This window comes from Hermetia illucens, chromosome 2, assembly GCF_905115235.1.
Source record: "Hermetia illucens chromosome 2, iHerIll2.2.curated.20191125, whole genome shotgun sequence".
Taxonomy (NCBI): domain Eukaryota; kingdom Metazoa; phylum Arthropoda; class Insecta; order Diptera; family Stratiomyidae; genus Hermetia; species Hermetia illucens.
In genome coordinates, this window is record NC_051850.1 from 160,440,520 (window position 1) to 160,452,954 (window position 12,435).

Consider the following 12,435-nt stretch of genomic DNA (forward strand, 5'->3'; position numbering starts at 1 on the left):
TGATCCTTGATGCTGAGGTAAATGCAAGAGGTACGATCCTCTTCAAGCCCACCCAACTACTGGCCTATGCTGACGATATCGACATCATAGGAACAACCACCCGAGACGTACAAACTGCCTTCATCCAGATCGAGCAGGCGGTAATCGGCGCGAGATCTTGGGCTGCACATCAATGAAGGCAAGACAAAATATATGGTGGCAACGTCAGCACCGAAGACGAGTCAACCAACAACATCAAACCGCACTGGTCAAACACGAAGAAGAATAAGGATAGGAGAATACAACTTTGAGACAGTTGACAATTTCTCCTATCTAGGGTCGAAAATCACAACCGATAACAACTACGATGATGAAATCCGCGCACGGTTGTTGTCAGCCAACAGAGCCTATTTCAGCTTACAAAGACTGTCCCGCTCGAAGCGTCTCACCATAGGGTTAAAGCTCTTACTGTACAAGACTATGATCTTGCCAGTCCTCATGTATTCCTCGGAAACTTGGGTTCTTAGCAAGAAAAGTTGCGAACTCTTGGCCGCGTTCGAGAAAAGAATCCTCCGAAGAATTTTTGGCCCCCTACATGAGGATGGACGATTCCGTAGCCTACACAATGACGAAATCTATGAGCGATACCATGACCGTCCGGTTGTGGATAAAATCCGGTTCAATAGGTTACGGTGGGCGAGTCACTTAATCCGTATGGATGAGGATGATCCCACCCGGAAAGGCTATAAGGGCAATATCTATGGTAGAAAAAGAAGGCGAGGCAGACCCTGCCTGAGATGGCGTAGGTCAGGACGCCAGACAGCTTTTAGGGATATCGAATTGGTGGACCTCGGCGCAAAACCGGGATGCCTGGATCTCCTTATTAAGGCAGGCCTAGACCGGATACCGGTTGTTGCGCCGTTGATTATGATGACGATTAAGGTGCCATACAATATGAATCAATAATCGATACTTCGAACAGAGGAGGTGTTTCCGGCGTCACAATCTGAAACGAGTGAGATAAGGCTCATGATCAACTAGCTCCAAACAAACTATCGAATCCACTAACTTTCGTACCTACCTTCAAAGTTACATGTCCCCACGGCCCCGATGCCGTCGCCCAACCTTTTTTGACCGCAGGAATTTTGATTAAACCTTACCAGAGGAACAAATCGCAAGGGAACTTCTGTGCAGCTCGCCTACCTCACCGACCAACGTAAATCAAACATTCATTAACTTATTTCTTTACTATCAAAAGGCGGGAGATCTAAACACCAAGTTGTTGCACTTCGATCTGCGTGCCCTGGCTTATCAGCTCCAGATCATCTGCATTCCCAGCTGGAAGATAAGATTTTGGATTCTTAGTTTCTCAAAGACTAATCTGTCTGTCGAACCCATGTTTTCATTTTTGACTTTCCATTACGACTATATTGCCCTACCTATCCCTCGGTCTATATATACATATTTTGCCTGCCTAAGTTACTCTCACCTGTACGTAGAATTTGTCGACAGATAATTGGAAATCTTAAAAGTAGTTTTCCTCTCTGACTGAATTTAAACTTTCCATTCAGCGGTGGCAATTATCAATTGAGATCTCATTCTCACTCCATTAACAACAGCGTAAAACAATTGATTGTTTTACACAAAACCTTATTAAAATCGGTTTACTCTCTGTCTGTCCGTCTGCCTTTTTAAGGTTTTGTGTGAAACAAAACCTTATTAGAATCGATTCGATGTCTGTCTGTCCGTCTGTCTGTCTGTCTGTCTGTCTGTCTGTCTGTCTGTCTGTCTGTCTGTCCGTCTGTCTGTCTGTCTGTCTGTCTGTCACAGCCGATTTATTCGGAAACGGCTGAACCGATTGTCACGAGAATTGGTGGGAGTATGTGATCTGCCGTTCCCTTTACATGCAGCAACTGCCGCCATTTTGTGTTAAGTTTAAGGGGGGCTCCCCATACATGTGAAAGGAGGGTGCAAAATTTTTTTTCATAAAATGTGGCCATGTGGGGTATCAAATGAAAGGTCTCAATTAGTACTTTTCGAAACTGGTTCAATATTTGATATTGGCTGAAAGATAGTGGAGTGAGGGCTCAAAATATGACCCCCAAAAAGTGTAACAGGTCTCGTTCTCAGAACCTATCCAACCGAAAAATCTGAAAAAAATCTCAATAGTGCATCTCTACGAAATCTAGGCCTCAAAATATATCCGGTTCCGATATCTGCACAAATAAAGTTAATAATAGTATATTTCCACATTTTAGAAATTTACCCGGCACCACCCTTATGTTCATCCGACAAGTACAAAATTTGGCATGGGCATAGTGAAGAATATAGTGCACAATTTGGTCAAGTTTGAGGAAAATCCAACTATTACTAACAAAGTTATAGGGGGTGAAACTTTACAATTTTTTGTGAATTTCGTTCACTCTACAACCTGATGACGTCATCATCATATATCAATTCGTCAATACCACAACGAAGTTAGTTCGTATGAATTGGGTGCAAAAAGATTATTTTGTTTTAGTTTTTTAGTCATTTGGGTACGATCAATTTATATAGGTGCCTATATGTGTACAGAATTCGAAAATAGGCAGTTTGTTTGTTTAGGGTGAGCGTAACATCTACGGCTGTAATATGTACGTATGTCTCGTAGTTTTGTAGCTATATACGAGTAGAAAAATATGCGTTGAAATTTCTTAGATAAGATTAACACAAAACCTTTATACCCGAAGCACGAGCTTCCGGTATTCCGACTTGTTTTTTCTTTAAGAGGAGGAAATCAAAGGACTCTGGCCTGAGAACGTCAAAGTGTGCGATTTTTACCCACTAAAACCATCCCTGATTCCCCCCCCCCCGCCCCCCTACCCCGTGGAACCACCTTGAGGTTCGTAACAGCGTCTTCCTCACTTCTTTTGCTTTTCGCAATTTGTCCTGGATTGCTACGATCATGGAATTGCTCCCAATCCACCTGGCAAGCTAACATTTTCTGGACAACATTTTCTGGTGATATCACTTCACCTGGAGTTTCTTCTAGGTTCCTTCTTTCTTCCTTGAACCTAGAACATTGAAAGAATACGTGCACCAGGTCCAATTGGCTCCATTGTTGTTGCCATTTGCATATGGATCTATACCTTTTGACTTTTTACACCTACGATAAAGGAGAGATGGATCAGGTATTGTAAATGTTCATCATCTTAGTTGCCAAAATGTCAATCAGCATCATTCCCGAAATAACAAACGCTGCATCATCTGAGACGGTCATGAAGGCACACCCTTAAGGCTGTTCTTTTGTAGATCGCACTCAATTTATGTGCATTGCCTAAAACTTGCAGCGCTTTTCCTTAAACTGGGTCTGCATATAGCAAGATAGAACTCACCACCCCGGCTATGAGCAGCCTGCAAGTATTCCGCCCCCTACTACGTTCGGCATCATCTTTGCCAGAGCCATATCCGTGTTAGATGCTCTCTCACAAGTAGTTCTTTGTGCTATTTAAAATTGAGTTTTCCTTATCATCACTCCCAAGTATTTAATAGCCGGCGTGGCAGTGATAATACCATTCCCAATTCTATGTTAATGGAGGCATAATTTCTCTTGCGGCGCTTAGTGATGAGCACCGCTTCCGTCTTTTCCTCCGCGAGTGCCAATCCATCACTCTTTAACCAAGCCTTAACAACACTGATTTCTTCGCTTGAGTACAACTCAGCATTTTCGAGATGCTTTGCGACAACAACAATAGCACTGGTTGTTGTCGGCGTAACCCAACGTAGCCTCGTATGGAACCGGAAGGTTAAGTACATCATTATACATGATGTTCCAGTAGTGGGCCCGGTACAGAGCTATAGCAGCAGCAATGTATACTGCATGATCCTGCCAAGTTTGGTGGAAATCACACTATTACTAACAAAGTTATAATAGATCAAAGTTGTCGCGTCTTTGCAAATTCAAAACTTTGAATATCAATATCATCCGAAAGTGGATATTCTGAAATAATATATGGACATATTACGTGCTACGTACTAATTGGACACTCAAATGTCTTTATAAAAGAAATACACAAAACCTCTCATACCTGAAGCGCCCAACTTCCGACTTTTTTAATATTTATTGATGACTGTGGAGATCTTACAAAGACACCGCGCCCCAGGTTGCAGGACAGTGGTGGATTCTCATCCCCTAAAACCGCTCCACTTTTTCCTTCTTCCTTCTCCGCGGGACTGCCATAAAGACTTCCGCTCTTTGCGCCCTCCTTCCGGGCCCCGCTTCTCCAAGTTCGGCATGTACTCTTTGGAATGCGGAATTTACCGCATCCCAGTTTGCGTCCAAATTCTGCATTTGCCCGATGATGTTGTGAGGGGTTATGCTCTCTGAAAAAAATCGAGGACAGTAGAACATGACATGCGCCGAGTCCTCAGGCGTGTAACCACAGTCAGGGCAAAAGGGTGCATTGTCCAACCTGTATCGGAATAGATGCTTCTAGTAATTATCATACTCTGACAGGAATTGAGTCAGATGATAGTTAAGCTCGCCGTGTAGTCGCTGAATCAATTCCTCAATACAGGGAATCAGAGTGTGGGTCCAGCGGCCTCTCTGCAAGTCATCCCACCGTTGTAACCAATTTTACAGTGATTCTCGCCTTGCAAGTAGATTAATACCACTAAGCGGCAACTCATGTTTTCCCACCCCCGATTGTGCTTCCTCTCAGACCATGCCGCGTATAACAGGGTAAAGTGACTCACTCCGGCCACGTCTATATCGTCTATATCTTAGGCCACAAATACTATTCTGTATTCCTTTTCGAACGATTGATAATCAAGACTGCCCCTTTTTTTTGTTTTGCAAAGTCAAGTTAAACTAATGGTTTCGCTAGCAATCACTTCAACATCTTCAGGTTATTGTTTAGAATAGTGAGGGATCGTAAGTCCACATCCACTTCATGTTGAACCGGACCAAATGGAGAGCAACTTACTCTCAAATTTGTTTGGCCCACGGATCCCTCGATTGTGGCATGCCACCCAAGCATTCAAAAATAGGAACTAACGGTTTCGTCCATAGCAGAGGCAACTCATCAGGCGCTACCTCACCTCTGCCCTGGGAGCAGCGTGACCGTATGTGGCTACAGGTGGAAAACGCCCATTTATTTATTCGCAAAAACATGTCAAGGGTGCGAATTATATCTAAGTGAAACCATCAATAGTTTGAACCTAGGGCAGAGGTAAGGCAGCCTCTGCCCTGGACGAAACTGTTAGATAGGGATCTTCAGGTTGTTTTGCGACTACAACCATGGCTAGATCATTTGCAAAACCGATTATCGTGGCCTTCTCTGCCCCGGGCCAGACAAAAACCCCGTTGTACATAACGTTCCACAGGAGAGAACCCTACACTGAGCTGTGGGACATTTTTGCGGTGGCGGTGTACTTCTTAGGTCCTTCATCCATATCGTACCAAAGTTCCATTCCCGAGAGGTAACATTTGACGAGCTTAGTCAAATAACTAGAGCCACCTGTTTTAGCCAGTGAGCTTTTTATCCATTCCCGACTGGCTGAATTGGAGGCATTTTTGACGTCCAATATTATGACGACACAGAATTTATTAGAGACTATGGCATCTCGAGGCAGCTTCAAAACCATCGAAAATGTCACTCTGATAGATTATCCCTATATTGAATGATAGGAAGAAATCCATTGTAGATTATCCTTTCGATCATCTTTTCTACCGTGTCTATAAGGCAAATGGGGTGATATGATGATGAATGTCGCCGTTGCTTATTGGGCTTCGGTAAGAAAACTAGTTTTTGCCAGTTGCACCGATCGGGGAAAACTCCTTCTACCAAGCACGTGTCAAATGTGGTGAGAGACCATTCGGGTCTGGTCTTAACAGCGAGTTTAAGAGCTCTATTAGGATTAGCATGCAAACCAGGAGCTTTATTGTCACCGAACCTTCGGCAAATCCCGGCAAGTTCCTCCAGGATTATCGCAGGTACGGTAAAGACATCCAACGTTCGTTTATATTTTTTCACTATATTCGGAAAAGGACGCGGGCAAGCCAGCTGTGGCATTTGTCTTCTTATCTTCTCCATGACAACCCTGCACGCTATTCCCCAGGGATGTTGGCCTGCCTCCGCTCAAAGTTCCCTGAACTATTTTCGCTTGCTGGTCCGTCCAGCCTGCTTAAGCTTAGCGCAAAGGTTCGCGTATACTTCCCGTTTCTCGTTGGCAGATCCTTCTTGCTAGGAAGCATGCAGCCCATAACTCCACGACTTCTTTGTTCCATCAATAGTTTGACCGCCAATTTGTAAGGATTCGCCACATCGGCATGGGATTGGCCTTTTCTTGCTGACTCCATCCATTGTTTATCGCAGCAGTCTTGAACTGGGTCTTACAAATATTCCAAACTCGTGCTTTTAGGTTTTTCTGATCGTTTTCTATTTTGATGATGTCAATTATCTTAAAATTAGTCAAGTTCATTTTTAACTGGTCGAATTAGCGGCTTTATTTTTCAATTTCCACTTGTACAATTTTTCGCATAATGATTAATTCTCAGGTGTACGTCTCTTCTCTTCAAGTTAATTTCATTTGTTTGACGTTGGAGTCACTATTCAGCTCACTTAAGTCAATTTTCATCCCACTTAGGCCATTTGTCTGATCATTGAAAATCTTTTCCAGTATTTCTAGCAACGTATCTGTCATTCTCGCAGCTTCCTCGGTCTCTTCATCGTACCCAGCCGTGCTTTTTTCCATTCCTTTGCTTTTCGCAATTTGCTGTGGATAGATGCGATCATGCCATAGATATCCTCGCGGGTTCCCAACTTTCTTGCCATCTATTTACAGATGTCTCCCTTTCTGTGTCCTTCGTCTGCGATAAAGCGAGATAGGCTTCGTATTGTATATATTTGTCATTTTATCGGCCAAGGTGTTAAACAACATCATTCCCGAGATGACGAAGCCTTCATCATCTGTGCTTCGGTAGACTGCACGCAGTTTATGGGCATTAGCCAATGTCTGTAAAGCCTTTCCTCAAACTGTGGCTGCATAGGGCAAGATCGAGCGCACCACCCTGGCTCCCTTTTGTTGTGTTGTGTTGCTTATAATTAAACTTCACGCCAATCATCACTCCCAAGGAATTTATGGCAGGCTTGGAAGTGATTACTTATTCTGCTTGGTGATAAGGACCGTTTCCTTTCTTTCCTCCGCAAGTGTCAGACCAGAACACTCTAGCCGACCCTCTGCTTCTCCGATTGCTAAGCATGAGTATAACTCAGCATCTTCGAGTTGCTATTCAACCACAACAAGTGCTGTGTCGTCGGCATAATCACTAAGGAAAACTGTACATGAGTAAGCAGTACGGAGCCCCGTGAATTACCTGCCTAGATACTACTCCTAGATAGCCTAGATAGTACTCCTGAGGTCTGTCATCGGTGTCATCTCAGAGCTTCCATTCTTGTATATAGCTATTAACGGTAGCAATGACATCGGGTGAATACCAATCTTTCCCAAGCATTTCCATATTAGGTTCCAATTGGCCGGATTGAGCGCACTTTGAACAAATCATCGAACATGTCCAGTCTGAATTTTATGGTAAGCTTAAGGATCTTATTGGCTACCCCTTTCCAGACCTGTAACTTTACTGTATCCCTTTGTATGGTAGATCTCAAGTAGCCCCGCTTTGGAGATTGCTGGAATCGCCGTCACATTCGTAAGTCGCTGGAGTTGTCGGTGTTCCTACTCTCATCATGATTCTATAGACGCTACCGCAGGGGTTTATACCCGCCTTTAAGAAGAGCTCTTTAAAGCATTCGCTGGATGTCCAGCTTGAGGGTTTTGCAGGCTTCTTTATAGCCATGCTCTGTTCGCCTCTGATCAATGCAGCCTTCCGCCCTCTGAGCCGTTCGTCTGGCCAGCTAGCAGGCTGATCGAGGGCTGGCCAATTCTCTCTTCCACCTGAACTTGGGTCTAAGCATCTACTAGGCTTGGACGCGTCGCATCTTTTGAAGATGTGTTACGTCAGATGGAAAGCTCTTTCTGTAGAGGGCCTCCCTTAGTAAGTTGGTGTAACCACACCTCTTCGTAGGTCTGCGCGCCCAAAGCATTTACACACCAGCTGAACGTCTTTCTCGGTTATGGTTCTCTGCCCTACCGCTCCCACCTATTTCAAAGAGGATTGCCTGGTGATCACTGTGGGGGTGATCCTTGCTGACGTATCAGAATATACTACGCGCCAATACAGGGCTGACAAAGGGTCGGGTTCACGATTGATGCAAACCGTTCCATCGTTTACCAGAACTATGTCCAACTGCACCAACGCATTAGTTTCTCCACTACCTAACTCAAGTATCCAAGCGTTGAAGTGACAGGCAAAATCACCTTTGGACTTCGTCGTCTTTCGTCGGGAATAAGAAAGTCAAGTATTATCTCGAATTCAGACAGTGGCAGGATTCGTGGGTCATTGCAGCTGTGAACATATACACCACCTACATTGGCACACATATATCCACTAGTTATCTGATTTATAGGGCATTGTACGGTTTATAAACTGCACGCCCATATCGTTTCTCCATCAGCCAAATCTGTAGCCCTTATGCCATAGTGAGAATTTCTATAAGGTTCACTAATAATGGCAATTTCCATCTGAGATTCGTAGCTGGAGTCCTCAAGCAAATCCTGAGCCACCCTGTCATGATTGAAATTTACTTGAACAGACTTGATTTCTTCAATGCCTGCCTGAAATCCCGGTAATTACCACCTCTAGCAATATGTTTGTTGTCTCGTCCCTCCTGTTTCTCGCACAACAGACATTCGGGATCTCCATCTTAACCGCCCCCCCCCCCTTTTTTTTCAGAGGACTCTGATATCCGTCCCATATTCTTTATGGTTGGTGCCCGTTGCACTTCTCTTTAATAAATTCGGATAACTTAACTATCAACTTTGGTCGAAGCGGGGTGAAAGATAATTCCACTGGATCAGAGCTCTGTTCGCTATTAGCCTATGGAATCACTCCTTTTATCCGCACCTTCTTGGATTCTTTTTTTTACGGTCGTTGGTTTTAGTCAAGGAATATCTACACGCGGAAGCCCGCTTCCCTATTGCCAAAAGTCACCGGTACTGTGGTTCCAAGCAACTTCACCGTAAGTTTACTCCTTCTCTCGTCTTCAAAGGCGGTTCTATGTTCCGGGTATCCTCTGTATGTGCACTATTCCATGCACAGACTGAAAGGAAAGTGAAATATTAACACATCAATAGGTATTCCGCAATCTGTCACCCGTGGTCACACCTAATGGAAAATCAGACAACTAATAGGTTATCAGTCTGTCAGTCTGCTACATTTCTTCAGAAACCGTTGCACCGATTGACACAAAATTTGGTGTGAAGTTCTAAACTGTGAACGTCCCCACATACAGCTAGTCTCATATTTCTACGGGTAGTTTTAAGGGGGATCGGATGTGGTGATGAGGAATATCAAATGGAAGGTCTCGATAAGCTAGCACCTGTTTTGACATATGACACAAACGGGACAAGGACAGAAAGCTGTCACTACACGGTTCTAAGTTCCAAAATACCCTCAATAAAGTTACTGAAAACACCCTTTAGGTTCGTCCTAGAATCATGAAATTTCACTACCGAGTTTGATGCGAATCGCACTATTTCTAACAAAGTTTTGTATAAATTAACTGAAATCTAATATTTTGAATGTCAGCACCACACTCAACTGAATAGTTTGACATCTTTATGCATATGCATTACGAGGTACACGTAGGAAGATTGTCCACGCAAACACAGAAGGAAGACAGAAAACCATTCATATCTGAAGAGTCAAGCACCCGGTCTCTGACTTCTTAGATCTATTTTCATTGGAATTAATTCTCTTTCTAGATCCCACGATCGGAGGCAATATTTTCCCATACAGATCCTTTCTACCAGGATTCTTGCCACAAATTCTACGGATTGCATACTGGTCGACAGGAGTCACCATGCTCGCGATTCAAATTGTAGCAATAGATTGTCTGAACGTGAATCTGATCAATCAAATTCGATTACACTTGAAGCTCCTGAATCTGGACTTATCTGAATTGGTATCATCAAAGCAGTCATCAAAGGATGCTTTTAATATTTTGAAAAATTGCATCAAACACCACCAGATAATTTTACGGTAAGTTGTTATGAGGCGTAGTAAATTTATCTGTTTTCAAAATTTAAATTTATCTTTCAGGCTGAGAAACGAAATTGAAAGTATCTTCAAATATCCAGTTTTGGTCCAATTTTCGGTTTCGTTACTAATTTTCGTGATGACCGGATTCCAGGCAATTGTATTGACGGGAGCAGATGGAATAATACTCGTTTATTTTTACTGTGCATGCATCACCTGCCAGTTGTTCTCGTATTGCTGGTTTGCTAATCAGGTTATGGAAGAGGTAAATTCTTTCTTTTTGGTTGAAAGTTAAGTATTACGATCCTCCGGGGTCCACTTCGATCACACTGTTCCTTGAGCAGAAGTGAGGCAGCCTCTGATGAGTTTGCTCTACCCAAGGTTTGCAATTTGCAGTTTTGCTCTTTAAAACTACTATGAGCCTCGGGAGCTTCACGCAGAACAGGACAATACTATATCATCACCTTGGAAGCGGAATCCGTAAACTATGGCATCACTCACTGCAACCATCCATTATGGGCTATAACAGGTTATGACCGCATCTCCGCGTGGGCTATGTTTCTTGTTCTCCGCAACACTATCGAAAGAAATTTGGGGACATAACCAATAGAGCTTGTCTACGGGACTCCACTCCAAAATACCTCGAAAATCAACAGGCCTTAGCAACTTGGGGACAGTTACCACTTTATTTACTTTATCGATTTGTCAGCTTCTCGTCAGGCAAGAATTTCTTTGTAAGCCAGGCATTTCCGCTACAAACTTTGGACATTCCACACGCAAGTGACCCGTTTTGCAGTTTACATACCTGTGAGCGATGCAGTTCATATACCCCTATGAATACCCTGGACTGTTTCCTTCTTGATTAGTCTGCCCAGAAAAGTTCCTTAAGCCCTTCTTTTTCATTTTTCAATACCGTCGCCCATTTTCGACTCCACAAAAATGGCTTTGGCCTGTATAGCGGCGTCGTTGCTCCCTTCCTGGTCAGCTCTTCCGCAGTCTCGTTCCTTTCTCCAATGACCCCGGTACCTGCACAATTTGCCGTAAGGGATCCGTCAGTGTACCAGGTAATCAGCCGCTGTGCCCGTTATTCCAAACTTTTTATCGAAGTGAAAACTCGTTGTCATGTCGCCCTCTAGTATCAGCAATTGTGGATTTTGCCTAGAAATATATGGTTACCCTTCACTCCGTGGTGGGGTAAAGCGCGTCAACCATACCTACACACCATCGCTCGCGGTTACCTAAAATGTCCTTCAGCACCACTCATGACTTCCCAAGACCCTCGCACTCCTCCTCCACTATTACGAGCCAAACGCACTCTTCTGGCGACCCACTCGTCGATCATCTTGGGAGAGCGGATTCCACTCCTTAATATGTGACCTATTCACTGCAACTTCCATCTTCCAATCACAATGCGTACGAGTGGCAGGCCTGTGCGCCGAAGTTCTTAGTTTGAGATAGTGTCAGATCAGCGATGAAATGTCGTGGACAGGTATTGACTTTTAAGTAACACTGAAGTTTACATTCCATATGCTACCACCATATAGCAACACAGAAAGCACACAACTGTCTCAACTTGATGTTTTTATTGAGCAGCGAAAACGGATCGCTATTAATGCGTCCAACAACACCCAGTTCGTAGAAACCACGGTTCCTAGATACACAAATTGATCAACGATTTCGATGCTCTGGCGATTAATGTAGATATTCAGAGAGCCCGCCCATGGCCCGGGAGAGAGCAAACAGACGTCATCAGCGTAGTCTCCAGGATTTTACCTCGGTGCAGCACATGACATTTTGCGCTATCATATGTCGCTCTCGTAATAGCTATTACTTTTTCCGAAATGCCCCTCCTGCGCAGAGCACTCCAGATTCATTTCTTGTTAACGCTATCGAACGTTTTCTCGGGATAGAATAAGAGCAGGTGCAGTTAAGATCTAAACTCCGCGCACTCTTCCAAAATGATCCGTAAGGAGTTGATGCGGTCAATGCAGGAGGATGGGGAGCAGAAACTAAACTGCTCTCTGTCGATCAAGCTTTCGAGATATTCTTTGATGCGTTCCAGAATTTTCTTAGCTATTATCTTTACGATGGCAGGGAACACGCAAATAACCCTCCAATTGTCAACCTCAAATGGGGGATCCTGATGATCATTCCCTTCTTCCACTTTCTGGAAAAGGTCCCTAATTCACAAGATTTCCGTACGAGTGGAAGCAGTAACTGCATGTGCAGCGGTAAATAATTCTGAAGAGAGGCCGCCATGCCCAGTGGTTTTACTCCGTTTGGGTGCATTGATGGCTGAAATTATTTGCTTACTGCTT

General features: G+C 43.9%; 1 protein-coding gene across 1 annotated transcript in view; it reads left to right on the plus strand.

The window, feature by feature from the left end:
* LOC119648001 (putative odorant receptor 92a) overlaps positions 1-12,435 on the plus strand; it is a 76,310-nt gene that overhangs the window by 59,801 nt on the left and 4,074 nt on the right. Inside the window, exons 2-3 of the mRNA XM_038049386.1 lie at positions 9,844-10,120; positions 10,181-10,382. Of these exons, the coding sequence (XP_037905314.1) occupies positions 9,942-10,120; positions 10,181-10,382 (381 nt within the window). The 5' untranslated portion in view covers positions 9,844-9,941. The remainder of the gene's footprint in view (positions 1-9,843; positions 10,121-10,180; positions 10,383-12,435) is intronic.